This window comes from Tursiops truncatus, chromosome 19, assembly GCF_011762595.2.
Source record: "Tursiops truncatus isolate mTurTru1 chromosome 19, mTurTru1.mat.Y, whole genome shotgun sequence".
Taxonomy (NCBI): Eukaryota; Metazoa; Chordata; class Mammalia; order Artiodactyla; family Delphinidae; genus Tursiops; species Tursiops truncatus.
This window is the reverse complement of record NC_047052.1, coordinates 17,941,085-17,963,249: the sequence shown is the minus strand read 5'-3', so window position 1 is coordinate 17,963,249 and position 22,165 is coordinate 17,941,085. Positions and strand designations below refer to the sequence as shown.

The following is a 22,165-nucleotide window of genomic DNA, read 5'->3' as shown; positions in this document are numbered from 1 at the left end:
AGCGGTACGCGGACCTCTCACTGTTGTGGCCTTTCCCGTTGCCGGAGCACAGGCTCAGTGGCCATGGCTCATGGGCCCAGCCGCTCCGTGGCATGTGGGATCTTCCCGGACCAGGGCACGAACCCATGTCCCCTGCATCGGCAGGCAGACTCTCAACCAGTGCGCCATCAGGGAAGCCCAGGTAAAGGTATTTTTAAAATACAGGGAGGAGGACATAAATACACCTCAGAGCATTTGCCTCTTTGAAGGCAAAGATGGGAATGGCTAAGTAGAAATCAAGAAGGAGTTTTGCTTTTTTTAATAAATTTATTTATTTTTGGCTGCGTTGGGTCTTCGCTGCTGTACGTGCGGGCTTTCTGTAGTTGCGGCGAGCGGGGGCTACTCTTCGTTGCGGTGCGCGAGCTTCTCATTGCAGTGGCTTCTCCTGTTGCGGAGCATGGGCTCTAGGCACGCGGGCTTCAGTAGTTGTGGCACGTGGGCTCGGTAGTTGTGGCTTGTGGGCTCTAGAGCGCAGCCTCAGTAGTTGTGGCGCACGGGCTTAGTTGCTCTGTGGCATGTGGCATCTTCCTGGTCCATGGCTTGAACCCGTGTCCCCTGCATTGGCAGGTGAATTCTTAACCACTGCAACACCAGGGCAGTCCAAGAAGGATTTTTGCTTTAATCACAATGTTCTTTTTTATTATTATACAAAAAGACACTAGTTATATAATTTTTTAAAAGTTATGCATAGGAAAAAGACTAGAAGCAAAGAAGTTAAATTGCCAACATTGGTTAATTTGGTTTGGTGAGAATATAAGGGTTTTTTTTCTTCCTTATTCTTTACTGCCTCCCCAGCCCCCACCCGAATTCCTGTATTAATTACAATGGTTCCGAATCCTTCCTTTTCTGCACCATCCGCTTGGGGACCTGATCTTCCCGGACCAGTCCTGACATCTGCCTTGTCACAGGCAGGCTCAGCCCAGTGTGCATAGCACCTGGCACTGCTATCCAGGGCCACCCTGCTCGGCCCCACCCAGGCCCACAGGTGGCTGTATTCTTGCCAAGGCTTCAGATCTCAGGCTTTGATCCTTAACGTGCTTGAAGAACAACTCCTTAGTTTTGCTCATCGGAATTTAAGGGGTTCCCCTTCCTCCAGCTCCCCCAGCAAGGGGCCCTAGCACCCTCCTGCAAGCAGCTGAGGGGAAACCATGGGGAGGGGTGTTTGTACAGGAGGTGTCTGGGAAAGGGGGAAGCACAACAGAGGGACAGCCAGAGGCGATTTCCTTCATGGCAGATGCCGAATGGAGGACTTTATCAGGCTCTTTAAATTTTTAAAGACTTGTTGGTGATGTTTTGTCTTGCTGTCACGATGTTATTGAGGAGGGCAGATAAATCGGCTTTGGTGTTCTCAGCTACTGTGTATAAGGGTGTGAAAGTAAAGGCTGTTGCAGGGCCTACAGAATACAGGTTAGTGGGGTCCAGGTGGAAATTGGGAATCAAGAGAATTGTTTGCATCTCTAACACAATGGTTCCTGGATTCTTCTGTTTGGACACTTTTGTCTTCTCAGGCCTGGGTTTTATATCCAAAGGGAGATCGTGAAGTTGTTCTTTCTGGTTTTGATTGATAGGTTCTGGATTAGACACTCTGGAAAATAGTAAGTTCAGATAAGACTGTTTTTTTCCTTTTTTAATAGATATTTATTGGAGTATAATTGCTTCACAATACCGTGTTAGTTTCTGTTGCATAACAAAGCAAATCATCCATATGCATACATATGTCCCCATATCCCCTCCCTCTTGAGCCTCCCCCGCATCCTCCCTATCCCACCCCTGTAGGTCATCTCAAAGCACCGAGCCAACCTCCCTGTGCTATGCTGCTGCTTCCCACCAGCCAACTATTTTACATTCGGTAGTGTATATATGTCCATGCTACTCTCACTTCGCCCCAGCGCTTCGTTCTCCCATCCCATATCATCAAGTCCATTCTCTATGTCTACCTCTTTATTCCTGTCCTGCACCCTGCAACTAGGTTCATCAGTACCATTTTTTTTTTTAGATTCCACATATATGCGTTAACATACGGTATTTGTTTTTCCGTTTTGATTTACTTCACTCTGTATGACAGACTCTAGGTCCATCCACCTCACTACAAATAACTAAATTTCGTTTCTTTTTATGGTTGAGTAATATTCCAGTGTATATATATATATACCACATCTTCTTTATCCGTTCATCTGTCAGTGCACATTTAGGTTGGTTCCATGTCCTGGCTATTGTAAATAGTGCTGCAATGAACATTGTGGTGCATGTCTCTTTTTGAATTATGGTTTTCTCAGGGTATATGCCCAGTAGTGGGATTGCTGGGTAATATGGTAGTTCTATTTTTAGTTTTTTAAGGAAACTCCATACTGTTTTCCATAGTGGTTGTATCAGTTTACACTCCCACCAACAGTGTAGGAGGGTTCCCTTTTCACCACACCCCTTCCAGCATTATTGTTTCTAGCTTTTTTGATAATGGCCATTCTGACCAGCATGAGGTGATACCTCATTGTAGTTTTGATTTGCATTTCTCTAACAATTAGTGATGTTGAGCATCTTTTCATGTGTCTCTTGGCCATCTGTATGCCTTCCTTAGTGAAATGTCTATTTAGGTCTTCCGCCCATTATTTTTTTTTTTTTTTTTTTTACGCGGGCCTCTCACTGTTGTGGCCTCTCCCGCTGTGGAGCACAGGCTCTGGACGCACAGGCTCAGCGGCCATGGCTCATGGGCCCAGCCGCTCCGCGCCATGTGGGATCTTCCCGGACCGGAGCACGAACCCGCGTCCCCTGCATCGGCAGGCGGACTCCCAACCACTGCGCCACCAGGGAAGCCCCCGCCCATTTTTTAACTGAATTGTTTGTTTTTTGGATATTGAGCTCCATGGGCTGTTTGTATATTTTGGCGATTAATCCTTTGTCTGTTGTTTCATTTGCAAATATTTTCTCCCATTCTGAGGGTTGTCTTTTTGTCTTGTTTATGGTTTTCTTTGCTGTGCAAAAGCTTTTAAGTTTAATTAAGTCCCATTTGTTTATTTTTGTTTTTATTTATGTTACTCTAGGAGGTGGGTCAAAAAAGATCTTGCTGTGGCTTATGTCAAAGAGTGTTTTTCCTATGTTTTCCTCTGAAAGTTTCATAGTGTCTGGTCTTACATTTAAGTCTTTAATCCATTTGGAGTTTATTTTTGTGTATGGTGTTAGGTAGTGTTCTAATTTCATTCTTTTACGTATAGCTGTCCAGTTTTCCCAGCACCATTTATTGAAGAGGCTGTCTTTTCTCCATTGTATGTTCTTGCCTCCTTTGTCATAAATTAGGTGCCCATATGTGCATGGCTTTATCTCTGGGCATTCTATTCTGTTCCATTGATCTATATTTCTGTCTTTGTGCCAGTACCATACTGTCTTGATTACTGTAGCTTTGTGGTATAGTTTGACGTCAGGGAGCCTGATTCCTCCAACTCCGTTTTTCTTTCTCAAGATTGCTTTTACTATTCGGGGTCTTTTGTGTTTCTATACGAATTGTAAGATTTTTTGTTCTAATTCTGTGAAGAATGCCATTGCTAGTTTGGTAGGGTTTGCATTGAATCTGTGGGTTGCTTTGGGTAGTATAGTCATTTTCACAATATTGATTCTTCCAATCCAAGAACATAGTATATTTCTCCATCTGTTTATGTCACCTTTGATTTCTTTCATCAGTGTTTTATAGTTTTCAGAGTACACGTCTTAGGCTCCTTAGGCAGGTTTATTCCTAGGTATTTTATTCTTTTTGTTGCAATGATAAATGGGAGTGTTTCCTTAATTTCTCTTTCTGATTTTTCGTTGTTGGTGTATAGGAATGCCAGAGATTTCTGTGCATTAATTTTGTATCCTGCAACCTTACCAAATTCATTGATTAGTTCTAGCAGTTTTCTGGTGGCATCTTTAGGATTTTCTATGTATAGTATCATGTCATCTGCAAATAGTGACAGTTTTGCTTCTTCTTTTCCTATTTCTTTTTCTTCCCTGATTGCTGTGGCTAGGACTTCTAAAACTATGTTGAATAAAAGTGGTGAGAGTGGACATCCTTGTCTTGTTCCTGATCCTAGTGGAAATGCTTTCAGTTTTTCACCAATGACAAACCCACCCGCTTGCTGTGGGTTTGTCATATATGGCCTTTATTATGTTGAGGTAGTTTCCCTCTATGCCCATTTTCTGCAGAGTTTTTATCATAAATGGGTGTTGAATTTTGTGAAAAGCTTTTTCTGCATCTATTGAGATGATCATATGGTTTTTATTCCTTAATTTGTTAATGTGGTGTATCACATTGATTGATTTGCATATATTGAAGAATCCTTGCATCCATGGGATAAATCCCATTTGATCACAGTGTATGATCCTTTTAATGTGCTGTTGGATTCTGTTTGCTTGTATTTTGTTCAGGATTTTTGCATCCATGTTCATCAGTGATATTGGTCTATAATTTTCTTTTTTTGTGATATCTTTTTCTGGATTTGGTATCAGGGTGATGGTGGCTTTGTAGAATGAATTTGGGAGTGTTTCTCCCTCTGAAATTTTTTGGAAGAGTTTGAGAAGGATCGGTGTTAACTCTTTTCTAAATGTTTGGTAGAATTCGCCTGTGAAGCCATCTGGTCCTGGACTTTTGTTTGTTGGAAGATTTTTAATTACGGTTTCAATTTCATTACTTGTGATAGGTCTGTTCATATTTTCTAATTCTTCCTGGTTCAGTCTTGGAAAATTGTACCTTTCCAAGAATTTGTCCATTTCTTCGTGGTTGTCCATTTTATTGGCATATAGTTGTTTGTAGTAGTCTCTTGTAATCCTTTGTATTTCTGCAGTGTCAGTTGTGATTTCTCCTTTTTCATTTCTAATTTTATTGATTTGTGTCCTCTCCCTTTTTTCTTTCTTTTTTTTTTTTTGCAGCACGCGGGCCTCTCACTGTTGTGGCCTCTCCTGTTGCGGAGCACAGGCTCCAGATGCACAGGCTCAGCAGCCATGGCTCACGGGCCCAGCTGCTCTGAGGCATATGGGATCTTCCTGGACCAGGGCACGAACCCATGTCCCCTGCATCGGCAGGTGGACTCTCAACCACTGCACCACCAGGGAAGCCCTCCCTTTTTTTCTTGATGAGTCTGGCTAAGTGTTTATCAATTTTGTTTACCTTCTCAAAGAACCAGCTTTTAGTTTTATTGATTTTTGCTATTGTTTTCTTCATTTCTATTTCATTTATTTCTGCTCTGATCTTTATGATTTCTTTCCTTCTACTGACTTTGGGTTTTCTTTGTTCTTCTTTCTGTAGTTGTTTTTTTTTTTTTTTTTTTTTTTTCGGTACGTGGGTCTATCACTGCTGTGGCCTCTCCCGTTGCAGAGCACAGGCTCCGGACGCGCAGGCCCAGCGGCCATGGCTCACGGGCCCAGCCACTCCGCGGCATGTGGGATCTTCCCGGACCGGGGCACGAACCCGTGTCCCCTGCATCGGCAGGTGGACTCTCAACCACTGCGCCACCAGGGAAGCCCTCTCTAGTTGTTTTAAGTGTAGGGTTAGATTGTTTATTTGAGATTTTTCTTGTTTCCCTTTTTTTTTTGTGGTACGCGGGCCTCTCACTGTTGTGGCCTCTCCCGTTGTGGAGCACAGGCTCCGGACGCGCAGGCTCAGCGGCCATGGCTCACGAGCCTAGCTGCTCTGCGGCATGTGGGATCTTCCCAGACTGGGGCATGAACCCGTGTCCCCTGCATCGGCAGGCGGACTCTCAACCACTGTGCCACCAGGGAAGCCCTCCCTTTTTTTTTTTAACTTATTTTATTTTATTTTTTTTGGCTGTGTTGGGTCTTCATTGCTGCATGCGGACTTTCTCTAGTTGCAGCTAGCAGGGGCTACTCTTCGTTGCAGTGTGCTGTCTTCTCATTGTGGTGGCTTCTCTTGTTGCAGAGCATGGGCTTTTAGGTGCATGGACTTCAGTAGTTGTGGCTCGTGGGCTCTAGAGCACAGGTTCAGTAGTTGTGGCACATGGGCTTAGTGGCTCCGCAGCATGTGGGTTCTTCCTGGACCAGGGATTGTACCTGTGTCCGCTGCATTGACAGGAGGACTCTTAACCACTGCACCACCAGGGAAGCCCCTTTCTTGTTTCTTGAGGTGAGACTGAATTGCTATAACTCTTAGAACTGCTTTTGCTGCATTCCATAGGTTTTGGGTCATCATGTTTCCATTGTCATTTGTTTCTGTGTATTTTTAAAATTTCTTCTTTGACTTCTTCAGTGATCTCTTGGTTATTTAGTAGCGCACTGTTTAGCCTCCATGTATTTGTGTTTCTTACAGTTTTTTTCCTGTAATTGATTTACAATCTCATAGTGTTTTGGTCAGAAAAGATGCTTGATACAATTTCAATCTTCTTAAATTTTCTGAGGCTTGATTTGTGACCTCAAATGTGATAGATCCTGGAGAATGTTCCGTGTGCACTTGAGAAGAAAGTGTATTCTGCCACTTTTGGGTGGAATGTTCTATAAATATCAAATAGATGTATCTGGTCTATTGTGTCATTTAAAGCTTGTGTTTCCTTATTTATTTTCTATTTGGATGATCTGTCCATTGGTGTAAATGGGGTGTTAAAGTCCCTTACTATTATTGTGTTACTGTCAATTTCTTGGCTGTTAGCATTTGCCTTATGTATTGAGGTGCTCCTATGTTGGGTGTATAAACATTTATAATTGTTACATCTTCTTCTTGGATTGATCCTTTGATCATTATGTAGTGTCCCTCCTTATCTCTTGTAACAGTCTTTATTTTAAAGTCTATTTTATCTGATACAAGTATTGCTACTCCAGCTTTCTTTTGATTTCCATTTGCATGGAATATCTTTTTCCATCCCTTCACTTTCAGTCTGTATGTGTCCCTAGGTCTGAAGTGGGTCTCTTGGAGACAGCATATATATGGGTCTTGTTTTTGTATCCATTCAGCCAGTCTGTGTCTTTTGGTTGGGACATTTAATCCCTTTATGTTCAAGGTTATTATTGATATGTATGTTCCTATTACCATTTTCTTAATTTTGGGGGGTTTGTTTTTGTGGGTCTTTTTCTTCTCTTGTGTTTCCCACTTAGAGAAGTTTCTTTAGTATTTGTTGTAAAGCTAGTTTGGTGGTGCTGAATTCTCTTAGCTTTTGTTTGCCTGAAAAGCTTTTGGGTTCTCCATCAAATCTGAATGAGATCCTTGCTGGATAGAGTAATCTTGGTTGTAGGTTTTTCTCTTTCATCACTTTAAGAATATCCTGCCACTCCCTTCTGGCCTGCAGAGTTTCCACTGAAAAATCAGCTGATAACCTTATGAGGATGCCTTTGTATGTTATTTTTTGTTTTTCCCTTGCTGCTTTTAATATTTTTTCTTTGCATTTAATTTTTGTTAGTTTGATTAATATGTGTCTTGGTGTGTTTTTCCGAGGGTTTATCCTGTATGGGACTCTCTGTGCTTCCTGGACTTTGGTGACTATTTCCTTTCCCATGTTAGGGAAGTTTTCAACTATAATCTCTTCAAATATTTTCTCAGACCCTTTCTTTTTCTCTTCTTCTTCTTGAACCCCTATAATTTGAATGTTGGTGTGTTTAGTGTTGTCCCAGAGGTCTCTGAGATTGTCTTCAATTCTTTTCATTCTTTTTTCTTTATTCTGCTCCTTGGTAGTTATTTTCACCATTTTGTCTTCCAGCTCACTTATCTGTTCTTCTGCCTCTGTTATTCATTCCTTCTAGTGTATTTTTCATTTCAGTTATTGTGTTGTTCATCTCTGTTTGTTTGTACTTTAGTTCTTCTAGATCTTTGTTAAATATTTCTTGTATTTTCTCAATCCGTGCTTCCATTCTATTTAAATGGAATAAATCCAATCTATTTCCGAGATTCTGGATCGTCTTTACTATCGTTACTCTGAATTCTTTTTCAGGTAGATTGCCTATTTCCTCTTCATTTATTTGGTCTTGTAGATTTTTACCTTGCTCCTTCATCTGTGACATATTTTTTTTGCTGTCTCTTTATTTATTTATTTATTTTAATGAGTGGGATTGTGTTCCTGTTCTACTGGTTGTTTAGCCTGAGGTTTCCAACACTGGAGTTTGTAGGCTATTGGGTAGAACTGGGTCTTGGTGCTGAGATGAGGAACTCTGTGAGAACTCACACCGATGAATATTCCCTGGGGTCTGAGGTTCTCTGTTAGTCCAGTGGTTCGGACTTGGAGCTCCCACCGCAGGAGCTTCCACCCGACCCCGTGCTGGCAAATCAAGATCCTGAAAGCCACGTGGGGTGGCAAAAAAAAAAAAAAAAAAAGAGAGAGAGAGAACAATAACAAAGTAAAAAATAAAATTAGACTAGGAAACTAACAGATATGTTAGAAAGACTGTAAAAATAACAGTATAGATGAATCAACAACCAGAAGGTACATCAGTACCACAATAGTAAAAAAGAGGAGGAGGGAAAAGGAAAGAAAAAAAAAAAAGGAGGGGGGGGTGGGAAAGGCCTTGGCTGTGGAGAGCAGAGCCTAAGCAAGGGTGAGGTTTGGGTGGTGGGTGGGGCCAATGCTCGGGACCCACAGGGCAGGAAAACCCTGGGGGCTGTGGGGGGGTGGGGCTTAGGCTCAAGGAACAGAAGGGGCCCAGGCGTGTCCCCCACCCCTGGTCTCAGAGGGCGGGGGACCTCACCTGGGAGCCCAGCAGTCTCCCCGTGTCCGAGTGGGTGGGGCATTCACCCTACACTCCTCTCCCCACTGCCTCTCCTGATCTCCCCAGCCTCAGGGGCACCAATCTTGTCTGGCCTCAACTTCTCCTTCCCCCTTACTCCCCCTACATCCTACCGGTTCACTGTGGGGTTCCTCCCGTCTCCTTGGGGGTTAGAGTTCCCCACCAGCAGCCGGCAGGCACCCTACTTGTGGGGATACGCTAACTCCACGTCTTCCCACACAGCCATCTTGACTCCTGCCCCTCAAGACTGGTTTTTAACTCACAAATAAGACATACTCTTTACAGAAAACTAATAGAAAAAATATATATAGATAAGCCAAAAAAAAAAGAAAGAGACCACCTACCATGTCCTAGCACCATACTAGGCATTTGGTATATGTATCAAGAGGAGCTAACTATAAATTCCATGAGGACACAGCCTTTATCTGTTATGTTTAAAGCCTGGCACTGGCCTTGCTGGAAAATTCTATATCTTGAGCTGGGGGGTGATTACACTGGTATATACATATGTAAAACTTCATCAAGATCTACATTTAAGATTTGTGCACTCAACTAAGTACAAGTTATATCTTAAATAAAAAAAAAAGAAATGTTCTAAGACATGTTCCCCAGAGTTTATGTCTGGTAGTAGGTGTTTTTAAATCACATAGAGAAACAATTATTTTCCTTTCAATTCTCTTTTAGTCCTTCGAGGATAAAGTCTCCCTTTGATGTTGATATGTCTTTGATATCTAACACTTCATGATTTCCCTTTTTAAACAGAGCTGGTCCCAGGCTTAGCCCCCAGCAGGCAGTAATAACCAGCTAGAATTTAATGATGTTGTATCTTATTTTCATTGTACTGATTTTTAAATCAGTTACCTTCTAGTCGTGGCAAGTGGTATTGGTTTCCCATTTGATGTACTGTAGTAATATTGCTTTTTAAAGTAAATTTTTAAAGTAAATTTGTTTAAAAGTGAGTTGATTTTATGAAAAATTTTAAGTATAGAATACTCATGGTATAAGGACCGGGCAAAAACAAAGATGATTCTTCAGTGACTGAAGTTTGGAGAAAATGGCTCTAGTAAATTCCATTTGCTATATATATATATATATACACACATACACACACTACACATATGTAACAGCACAAATATGCTCTATTATAAATACGTATTATATGTATACATATAAGAAGAACTTATATGTATAAGTTATATTGAGTATGTGTTTTATATGATATACATTACTTCAATAAATGTATATTAAAATAAATAAATAAATAAAAACAAATATCAACCCTCACTTGACTCCACACACACCTGCAGCTACACCCCATTTCCTTATTCCTGTTGAAAGAAATCCTGAAAAGAATTGTCAATACTATACACACTTCCTCACCTCTTACTCTTCTGTCTAATCCAGTCTGGTTTCTACGTTGATTCTCCAGCGAAACTGTTCTCCCAATGACCTCAAACAGCCAAATTCAATGGACATATCTCTGACCACATCCTTCATGGCCTGCCAGCAGCATTTGATCCAGCTGACCACTTCTTCTTTTCTGAAACCCTTTCTTCTGTTGATTTCAATCTTCTGGTTTTCCTTTGACAGGTCTTAGTCCCTACTGCTCCACCCAGACTTCAAATGTCAGAGTGCCTCGGGGCTAATCCTGTACCTTTAAGGATGATGTTTGGAGATACCCACATTAGTATCTCCAACCCAACCTAATCTCTTAGCACCAGATATAAATAGCCCATGGCCAACTAGACATCTGCACCCAGCAAGCTCACAGCTCCTCCAGCTTCACAGTCCAGGTGGAACTCTTGATTCCTCCTGCACCTGATTCTACCTCCCTAAATGGCACCACTGTCTATCCAAGCCCCAAACCTAAGAGAAGGCCTTGATTCCTCCTTTCTTCAATCTCAAAATCAGTCTCTCAGTAAGTCTTGTCAATTTCACCCCAAAGCTCTATCGAGAATCTGACCACTTTTCTGTATCTCCTCTGCAATAGTCCTAGCCAGGTCCATTGTGTCTCATCTGGACATAGCACCAGCCTCCTCTCTTTTCCCTTACTTTCATTCCTCCTGCCCCCAATTCATTTTCATACAGCAGCCAGAAGGAATGTTATAAAATATAAATCAGGCCATATTCCTCCTCTGCTTAAAATTCTTCAATAGCTTCCTTTTTATCCTGGAATAAAAGACCACTTTCTGTGGCTATAGAATCCTATATGATATGTATCTCTCACCTGTTTCTTTACTCTCACCTCATCTCCCTTTCTCTGAAGACTCCCTCTGCTTCAGCCACACTGACTTCTCCTCTGTCCCTGGTTTCTAGAAGTTGCCTACCTCAGGACCTTTGCACATGCTGTTGCCTCTGCCTGGAATACTTTCTCCTAGCTTTTCCATGACTGGCTCCTTCTCAACCTTGGTCTTAGCTTCACTGTTGCCTCCTCAGAGCGTCTGCCCTAACCAGTCTATCAAGATAAAGTGGGTTTCCGGGGCTTCCCTGGTGGTGCTGTGGTTAAGAATCCGCCTGCTAGTTTTCACAGAACTAGAATAAAAAATTTCACAATTTGTATGGAAACACAAAAGACCCCGAATAGCCAAAACAATCTTGAGAAAGAAAAACGGAGCTGGAGGAATCAGGCTCCCTGACTTCAGACTATACTACCAAGCTACAGTAATCAAGACAGTATGGTACTGGCACAAAAACAGAAATATAGATCAATGGAACAGGATAGAATGCGCAGAGATAAACCCATGCACATTTGGTCACTTTATCTTTGATAAAGGAGGCAAGAATATACAATGGAGAAAACCTCTTCAATAAGTGGTGCTGGGAAAACTGTACAGCTACATGTAAAAGAATGAAATTAGAACACTCCCTAACACCATACACAAAAATAAAGTCAAAATGGATTAAAGACCTAAATGTAAGGCCAGACACTATAAAACTCTTAAGAGGAAAACGTAGGCAGAACCCTCTATGACATAAATCACAGCAAGATCCTTTTTGACCCACCTCCTAGAGAAATGGAAATAAAAACAAAAATAAACGAATGGGACCTAATGAAACTTAGAAGCTTTTGCACAGCAAAGAGACCATAAACAAGACGAAAAGACAACCCTCAGAATGGGAGAAAATATTTGCAAATGAAGCAACTGACAAAGGATTAATCTCCAAAATTTATAAGCAGCTTAAGCAACTCAATATCAAAAAAACAAACAACCCAATCCAAAAATGAGCAGAAGACCTAAATAGACATTTCTCCAAAGAAGATATACAGATTGCCAACAAGCACATGAAAGGATGCTCAACATCACTAATTATTAGAGAAATGAAAATCAAAACTACAATGAGGTATCACCTCACATCGGTCAGAATGGCCATCATCAAAAAATCTACAAACAATAAATGCTGGAGAGGGTGTAGAGAAAAGGGAACCCTCTTGCACTGTTGGTGGGAATGTAAATTGATACAGCTACTATGGAGAACAATATGGAGGTTCCTTAAACGAAAAATAGAACTACCATATGACCCAGCAATCCCACTACTGGGCATGTACCCTGAGAAAACCATAATTCAAAAAGAGTCATGTACCAAAATGTTCATTGCAGCTCTATTTACAATACCCAGGACATGGAAGCAACCTAAGTGTCCATTGACAGATGAATGGATAAAGAAGATGTGGCACATATATACACTGGAATATTACTCAGCCATAAAAAGAAACGAAATTTAGTTATTTGTAGTGAGGTGGATGGACCTAGAGTCTGTCCTACAGAGTGAAGTAAGTCAGAAAGAGAAAAACAAATACCGTATGCTAACACGTATATATGGAATCTTAAAAAAAAAACACAAGGTTCTGAAGAACCTAGGGGCAGGACAGGAATAAAGACACAGACATAGAGAATGGACTTGACGACACGGGGAGGAGGAAGGGTAATCTGGAACGAAGTGAGAGAGTGGCATGGACATATATACACTACCAAATGTAAAATAGATAGCTAGTGGGAAGCAGCCTCATAGCACAGGGAGATCAGCTCCGTGCTTTGTGACCACCTACAGGGATGGGATAGGGAGGGTGGGAGGGAGATGCAAGAGGGAGGAGATATGGGGATATATGTATATGTATAGCTGATTCACTTTGTTATAAGGCAGAAACTAACACACCATTGTAAAGCAATTATACTCCAATAAAGATGTTAAAAAAAAAAAAAAAAGAATCTGCCTGCCAATGCAGGGAACACGGGTTAGAGCCCTTGTCCAGGAAGATCCCACATGCCGTGGAGCAACTAATCCCGAGTGCCACAACTACGGAGCCTGCGCTCCAGAGCCCACATGCCACAACTACTGAAGGCCGCGCACCTAGAGCCCGTGCTCCACAAGAGAAGCCACCGCAATGAGAAGCCCGCGCACCGCAACGAAGAGTAGCCCCCGCTCACCACAACTAGAGAAAGCCCGCGCGCAATAACGAAGACCCAACGCAGCCAAAAATAAATTAATTTTTTTAAAAAAATGGGCTTCCCCGGTAACTATCTTATTGCTTTATTTTTTTTCCTTCTTAGCACTTTCAATAGTCTGTAATTATCTTGTTTACTTCTCTACGTTTTTAATACAAAGTCCATGATATCAAGGATCTTGTCTATTTGATTCACCATTGCATTCTCAGTGCCCAGAATAGCATCTGACACGTAGTAGGCCCTCAATAAATATTTCTTGAATGTAATGAGTGGAGAGGTAGGTGGGGCCTAGACCAAGCAGGACCTCAAGAGAGCATCTTGGGGAGGCATTTAGGGATTTTAATCAGAGATCCAAAGTGATCAGACTTGGCAGTTGTAAATGATCAGTCTGACAGAAGTGGGGAAAACAGATTGGAGGGTGATGAAGGAAAGCTCCTGCAGTAGTTCAGGAGAGAGATAATAGGGTTAAATGGAATAAGATGTACAAAGCACTTAGCATTTAACCATAAGGGATGAGAGGGGGATTACTATTACCAATATAGCAGGCAAGCAAGAATTGCTTGAATTTAATGACGGTAAAGTTAAGAGTCCAGAGATAGAGGGACTTGTGTATCTCCTGGAATCTTTGAATCTCTAATCTTTTCCTCCAGTGATAAATGCTAGAATTTCTTATCCTTATCGAGTTAATTTGACCTCTATGTTGGTAATTCATATGCATTCATATTTGCATTCTTACACCTGTGTTCCTTCTTACCACCATCAACTGGTGGTAGAATTTCACGGAGAGAGCTTCTGACACGTCTCATTAGCTGTGTGACCTGGTAAATCACCTAATCTCTCTGAACTCAGTTTTGTTTTCTGTAAAATGAGGACTCTGATATCTATTCTGTCCATCGTGAGGATCAGTGAATAACTGTACAGAAAATATTTTCACAATGCAAGAATAATTATTACTGTTATTTCACTCAGTAAATATTTATTAAGCACCTACTGTGTACCAAGCACTGTTTGTTGGTGCTGGGAATACAGCAGTGGCATGGGGGGAAAGGCAACGACAGAAGTCCATTCAGATTCTGAACATTTTGGATTTTGATTGTATTTTCCAAATTGGCAGATCACCTTGGGCCCCTGTTGAAAAATATAGATTGTTGGCCTGACCACAGCCTTGATCAGAATGGGGAAGGTAGAATGAGGGGAGGGTTAACTATCTCTCCGAAGTTATTCAGAAAGGACTGAAAATAAGAGATTAGGTGGATTAAATTGCCTCCCTTTTCCTTTTCCCAAATACTGATCACCACTCAGCAATTCTGCATACACATCTGTGGGTTTTTTTTGTTTCGTTTTATAATGAATGTTAACCCTCTTATTTATTTATTTTTGGCTGCGTTGGGTCTTCGTTGCTGCACGAGGGCTTTCTCTAGTTGCAGCGAGCGGGGGCTACTCTTCATTGGGTGCACAGGTTTCTCATTGCGGTGGCTTCTCTTGTGGAGCATGGACTCTAGGCGCGTGGGCTTTAGGAGTTGTGTACACAGGCTCAGTAGTTGTGGCTCGCGGGCTCTAGAGCACAGGCTCAGTAGTTGTGGCACACAGGCTTAGTTGCTCTGCGGCATGTGGGATCTTCCTGGACCAGGGCTTGAACCCGTGTCCCCTGAATTGGCAGGTGGATTCTTAACCACTGCGCCAGCAGGGAAGCCCTACACATCTGTTCATATACTGAATTTTCCAAAACATTTCTGATAAGAAGTACCTTCAGCTGGCTCCTGGGGAGGGCAAGTCCAAACATCAGAACCAGCCATGTGACCTTGAAGGAGAAGGCAGTGGAAGTACCAGAAAGCACTGTCCTTGGCGGTGTTTTTGTCTGCCACAGAGCTTGCTGTACAACTGATCTGGATCTTACTGTCCTCATCGCCAAAATGAGGTCAGGGTTTCATGACTACCAGTTCATGGAGGGGTGCTGGGTTAGTTGAATCAGAATCACCTAGGGAGCTTATTAAATTTCTAGATTCCTGGGCCTCATGGACTGGTGAGTCTGACTCAGTAGGACCAGGATGGCGTCCATCACCTCCTCTATTTTATTTTATTTTATTTTATTTATTTATTTATTGCGGTACGCAGGCCTCTCACCGCTGTGGCCTCTCCTGTTGCGGAGCACAGGCTCCGGACGCGCAGGCTCAGCGGCCATGGCCCACGGGCCCAGCCGCTCCGCGGCACGTGGGATCCTCCCGGACCGGGGCACGAACCCGTGTCCCCTGCATCGGCAGGCGGACTCCCAACCACTGCGCCACCAGGGAAGCCCACCTCCTCTATTTTTAATTAGCTTCCTGGCAGTTAATTTTTGATACGTATCCAGATTTGGTATCTCACTAGGGTAGATCAGACTCTCTGTGCTTCAGTTTTCTCATCTGTAAAATATAGTCATTCCTCAGATGGTAGAATTAAATAAGCTAATTTACGTAATGCGCTTAGAAGAGTGTCTGTCCCATAGTAAGTACTGGGTAAGTTTTAACTGTTCTGTCAGTCAAGGTCCAATCAGGAAGACAAACCACTGGGAGTATTTAAAGCAGAGGGAACTTAATGCAGAGGTGATGGAGAGGCTAAGAAGCCAAACAGGGGACAGTGATACAACCTAGAGATTAGGCAGCAAGAAGTCATCCACCCCTTAGCAGGAGAAAGAGAGGGAAATGGTGGTGTTTCCAGAGCCCAGAGTCTGGCAGAACCTGGACCGACAGCAGGAGCTGTAGCTGTAGATAAAACACAGCCATTATCAAACAGCTGAAGGAGGAGGCATACCCCGGCTTTTCCCTTTGTCCCACCCTCCAGTCTCCCACTAGTGCCTCCCATTGGCTGAACCCAGCAGGAAGTCATCTCTCAAGTGAGCCTGGGAAACTTCATCTGCAGAGATCACCCCTGCCTTTCAGGGGAAGTATGAAGAATGTCTCTGAGGACAGATTATTAGTATTTTGTTGTTATTATTTTCTTTAAGGTCTTTTTGAGCCCTACAGTTCTCAAAGTCTCTAGACCTTAGCCAACCACAGGGATTCAGGGCTTTGTGAGTGCTTATTGATTAATCGATTCTGTGCCTTCATTGTATACACATACATAAATGCTTAGCCTCTTATCTCTGGAAACCGACAGCTCAGGCCTTGGCAAAAATTCACCGGTGCAGCGGAGCCCTGCCCGAGGTTCAAGGAAAGGGAAGGTATGTGGATCAGGTTTCTCTCTGGGGATCAGCTGCCTCAGCACCTTCAAGGATTCAAAAGTGATAGATGGGAAAGCTGGCCAGAGACATCACTGGGCAGAAAGGAGGGTCCCAGAAAGTTCAGGAACAGACATAAAGAAGTAAGACTGTGGAAGCATTTGTAGGTGCACTGGGCAGGGGAGGGGAGGAGCAGGAAATAGGGCCGCACCCAGTTTTAAGGACACTTCCTAGAAAAGATTGGAAAACACCCACTTGTCTTTGGGACATAACCCTGTCAGTGTGCTATGTGGGAGTGGAGCTCTGGGAATTTTGCTACCAAAAATGGGCAGAAAAGCTCTTTCTAAATATTTCTTGGAGGACCCAGAATTTAACCTTGGACCAGAGGCAAATATGTTTATTTTAAGAGGTTCTTAAAAGATCAGATATTGTGGAATTCTTCCTAATATACCAAAGACCTGCTCCCCAAGTTCATTCTTCCAGCAAACATTGATGAATAGTAGGTTGGAAACTGATTCAGGCAATGAGTTTTGGAGTGAGACAGAACTGGGTTGCACTGTGGCTTTGCCTCTGTCCTAGCAGTGTGGCCTTGGGCAAGGGGTTTAACTTCAGTTTCCTCGTCTGTGAAAAGGGAACTAGCGTGTAGAGTTGAGAGGATGAGAGTGAGATCATGCATGAAAATACTTAGAGTCTGAATCCAGAGTGTGCTAGTAGTTCATTTTATTATGACTTGTATTATTTGTATGACACTTGGCTAAACACTTTGCTGCCTATTAGCTCATTGGATTTCACATCAGCTCTGTGAGGTGGGTCAGGGAACCCACATTGATTTTGTGTCTACTCTGCTTCTAGCACCCTGCCAGATGCTTAACAGTTATTATATTCTTGATTTCACTCAGTCAATACATATTTCAGTATCTATTTTATGCCAGGCTGTTCTGTGTACTGGGGGTACAGCAATGAACAAAGACAAAAATCCCTGCCTCTCAGGGAGGATACACTCAGTGAGGGGAGAGCGACAATAAATACAATTTAATGAATACTTAGGTTCACTATGTTCCAAAGTGCTTTACAAATATTAACCCATAACCTATGAGGAAGGTATTGTTATGCTTATCCCATTTTACAGATGAGGATACTGAGGCACAAGGGAGTTGAAAGTCACTTGGCCAAGGTCTCACAGCTTGGAAGAGCTGCATTAATGATTCAAAGCCAGACAGTGTGACTCCAGAGTCCTTGCTCTTAATCATTACTGTATGTTGCCTTCCCCCACCCAAAAAAATATATATATGTGTACTAATAGATTAGTGCTATTAAGTGCTGTGAGTGCTATGAAAAAAAATAAAGCAGGGGAAAGAGGGTGATGAGAGAGGGCTCTCTATGTAGGGAGGTCAGGGAAGGCCTCTCAGAGGGGCCACATTTGAGCAGAGACCTGAAGGAGTGAGGGAGAAAGGCGGGTGGACATCTGGGCAAGGGCGATCCAGGCAGAGGGAAGCTCTGTGCAAAGGCCCACACTTGGTGTGTTCGGAGAACCACAGGGAGGCCAGCGCTGAGAAAGCAGAGTGAGCAAGTGGTAGCAGATGAGTCAGAGAGTGAAAGACGGCGCAGGCTGAGCTGCTGGAAGGATGCAATTGCCTTTGGCTGAGATGGAAAGACTGTGGGAGGAGCAGAATTGCAGAGGAAGGTCAGTTCAGTTTTGGATAATTCTCACCATCACTCATCAAATAGGAATTACTCATTCCAGAGGACTTTGAGAGATGAAAGAGCTCACCCCAGATCACCCAGGCAGTCGTTTTCAGAGGCAAGATTCAGACATAGGTCTGCCAAACCTAACTTAAATGCCACAGGCCTTTGGCTGGCAGGGTGCTGTGGGGAAATCTGCAGAGGTGATACTCTGCTCATCCTGATCCCTGACCCCAGGAGCTTTCAAGGAGGGGGAAAGAGGTACTGGAGAGTGAGGCGGAAGGACACTCAGATGAAAGTAACAATGCCAGAGATCCCACAAGACAGTAAGTAGCACGTGTTTAAATGTGAAATGCAGACAAGAAGCACAGGGAAGGTGCACTTCTTTCTGAAAAAGCAAAATGAGTGAAAGAGTCCCAGCCCTGTCTGGGTGGAAGGCATCAGGGACGGGATGAACATCTGTGTTGAAAAAGGCCATGCTCTGGCGGAGATGGGAAGGCCCCCAGAGGCTCAGGGTTCTCCCTGGGCACGTCTTTCTCCACAAATAGATGCTTTTCCATTATGACAAAGGTATATACCAGGCAGGACGCCTCCCCTGGACCCGTGTCTCCAACCACAGCCTCCTCAACATGCCACTACTGGGCATCTCTGAACACGTCCCAGCTTGAAGTCCCGATCTTCCCCTAATCCCAAACTTGCTCTACCTGCAATGAGATTCCAAGAAGCTAACCCTGAGACAAGGATTCATGTACCTGAGTGACTTATTAAATTTGGAAGGGCTCCCAGGAGGAACTGGTGAGGGAGTGGAGAAGCAAGATAAAGAGGGCAAGAAGCCAAGCAAGGGTGTGATTTCAGACCAAGTCCCTGGAGGGTAGCTTCAGCCTGATCCAGCAGGGGATGCTGGATGTAAGTTACCCCTGGGAGTTTGGGGGGAGGCGGGCCAGCGCTCAGCTTCCACATTCCAGCACCACTTGGTCATTGGCTAAGGGCTGGGAAAGTGAACTCCTGGGCACTTCCTTGCAAGGGCAAAGGGACCCCAGTAGCTGATGGGCAAGACTCTGGCCCTTCACATGTACAGGCTGCTGGGAGAATCAGCACACAGAAGCCAAACCAGGGGAGTTCAGAAACCAACAAAGGGATCCCAGGGGATCTGAGCAGTGCCCTGACAGTGTCCACTACATGTGCCTTACCCATGTCAGGAAATGGTATTGCCATCCTGCTGGTTACTCAGGCCCCAAACCCTGGAGTCATCCTTGATCTGCTCTGTCTCACACCCCCATCCAATCCTTTAGCCAATCTCGTTGGCAATACCTTCAAAATATACCCAGAGTCTGATCACTTTTTTAAAGTAACTTTTAAAAATTGTGGTAAAGTCCACATAACATACAGTTCAGTGACATAAAGTACATTCACATTTTTGTGCAACCATCACCATCACCCATCCACAGAACTCTTTCCATCTTGCAAAACTGAAACTCTGTACCTATTAAGCGTTTTGTTTATCCATTCATTTGTCAGTGGACACTTGGGTTGCTTCCACCTCTTGACTGTTGTGAATAATGCTGCTATGAACATAGATGTATTATACAAATATCTGTTAGAGTCCCTACACTCAATTCTTTTGGGTATATACCTAGAAATGGAATTGCTCGGTCATATGGCAATTCTATTTTTAATTTGTTTTAGTAGCTGTTTTACTGTTTTCCATAGTGGCTGCACCAGTTGACATTCCCACCGACAGTGCACAAGTGTTTCAACGTCTGCACATCCTTACCAACACTTTTTATCTTGTTTGTTTTAGTCTGATCATTTCTTACCCCTTCCACAATGACCACCCTGAACCAAGCCATTTCAGTTTTTGCCTGGCTTATTGCAGTGGGATCCCAACTGACCTCACTGTTTCTGCCCTCATCTCCTGTAGTCTTCTCAACACCACTCCTCTACTCACAGCCTCCAGTGCCTTCCTCCCCTCCTGCTCAGGGTAAAAGGCAAAGTTTTTACAATAGCCTATGAGGCTGTACAAGATTTGTTCCTCACCCTCCCAAATCTGACTCATTTCCTACTTGCTCACTGTACTCCAGCCACATTGCCTTTTTTTTTTTTTCTCCTGTCCCAAGTAATCTACTGTCTCAGGGCCTTTGACTTATTTTCTCTGCTTGGAATACTCCTTCTTCAGATATGCTTAATGTAATTTTCTCCCTCACTTCATTCAGGTTTTATTCATTTCTCAAGGAGGCCTCTGGGCTTTCCCCATTGTTCATCAGCCCTTCCTCCATTTTCTGCCTTTCTCCTCTCTGCCCTGTGCCTGGGAAGATGACCCCTACAAACACCACCACCCGGGCTTTCTTGCCCTCAGGCTTCTGGGTGGGTTTGGTCCATGGCAGGCAATGCCAGAAGATGAAGGGTGAAAGGAGAGAGATGTTGAGTTATTTTCCCCCCCACATCCTTCCTGCTCTGCTGTGGGCAGTGGCCTGTCCCTCCTGGACCACAGCTGCATTTGGGAGGGGTGGTCCTCCGCTTCAGCTCTCCAGCTCCCCCTCCCCTCCAACCCCCCACTCCCAATGATACCGTTTCCTCCCTTTGCCCGCCAGTCCTCCAAGTTGTAACTGCTTCTCTGCTTGCTGCTGATCTCCGGACCTCCTACACCCCTGTTGGTTCCTGAACCCTGCCTATTCCTCTAGTCCCTTCACTAAGACTAGAACCATCCGTGCTGGATTCTGTCTCCCACTAGACCCTGACCTAAACACCTTCTAGATTATGTTATTTACAGTTTCCAGCCTACCTTCTGTTCCGTGAATTGGCACTTCCCATTCTGTTCTTCTGCATAGTACACATTATCTAACATGCTATATAGTTACTTATTTAGTTTCCTTGAACCCTCACACTCTGTGATGGACGGTCCAAGGATGCAGGGATGTTTGCTTCGTTCACTGTTGTATCTCCAGTGCTTGGCACACAACAGGCTATCAGCAAATATCTCTTAAATGAATGAATGAACGGCCGACCGACTAAGGGAGCTGCAGAGAAGACAGCAGTGTGGTCCAAGGTGCAGGCAGAAGAGCTGACTCTCAATTTCTCCTCTCCCCTCCCCGCCCCCGCCCGGAATGCTGAGTGCCCTGGAAGGAGGCGGAAATGAGCGTGTTCAACTGCCCTCCACCCAGGTGTTTACTTAATTAGGACCTGTATCCCGACGCACGTTGATGTTTAACTGTCCGCCTAAAGACTGCATATGGTTCCTGGCGGGCGCAAAGGAACCTGGGGGGCGAGGATAGGCGGGGCCACCAGGTACTGTCTGGGGCCGGCGCAGCCTCGAAAAGCCTCTGCGCGGGTATCTAACCTCCCCTCGGGCACGGAAAGCGACCCCTACGGGAGAGCGAGGCGAGGGGGTTGGAGCTCAGTCAGCAGCCTCGGGCTTCTCCTGCGCGTCGTGCATCCCCAACCCCCAGCTGCCGGGCCCACAGGCGGGATAACGGAGCGCTCCCCTGATACCAGATGCCAATTGCTCGCTTTACCATCAGCCGTGAAATTGAAGGATTACAGCGTTTCTCATTCTCTTAGTTTGGGGAACGTGAGGGTGCTATAGAGGAAAGAAACGGCTCGTGAGGCGGAGGACAAATGAGCTGGATCCTAAAGCAATAATACCAGGCAACATTTGGGCGCTTGCTCTGTGCCAAGTGCTGAGTTTAGCGTTTTAAACGTGCTAATTTAATCCTCTTCTATATGTATTAATTCATTCAATCCTAGTACTTTATAGAGGGCAGATATCATAATAGCCCCCACTAGATGCATGCGGAACTGAGGCTCAGAGGGGTTATTTCGCTAGCCTGAGGTCACAGCGCTAATAAGTGATGGAATCCGGGTTTGAACGCAGGCGGTGCGGCCCCAGAGCCCCTGGTCGGCTAGAGAGAGGACTCCCACGATCGCAAGGCAAACTGTCCTGTTAGCCGCAGGCCTGGTGGTGGGAAGGACAGGCAGGCTTCCAGGCTAGCCCTTGAGAGCCAAAAACTCTATAATTAGAGACTCTAGTCTCCTCCTCAAACCCCTAAATCTGAGATGGGTAGGAGGAAGGAACGTGTTGAGGAGTCAGCCTGAGATTCTCAAGACAGCTAGGGAA

General features: G+C 44.1%; 1 protein-coding gene across 11 annotated transcripts in view; it reads left to right on the top strand.

Annotated features, from left to right (window-relative positions):
* The window catches only part of CDH3 (cadherin 3), a 115,746-nt gene that overhangs the window by 48,102 nt on the left and 45,479 nt on the right, over positions 1-22,165 (top strand). For 8 of the 11 annotated variants that reach the window (XM_073796342.1, XM_073796343.1, XM_073796338.1 and 5 more), the window contains one exon: positions 3-181. The exons of the other annotated variants lie outside the window; for them this stretch is intronic. In XM_073796342.1, coding sequence (XP_073652443.1) covers positions 71-181 — 111 coding nt within the window. In that variant the 5' untranslated portion in view covers positions 3-70. Of the gene's footprint in view, positions 1-2; positions 182-22,165 lie in introns of those variants that run through there. 11 annotated transcript variants of the gene reach the window in all.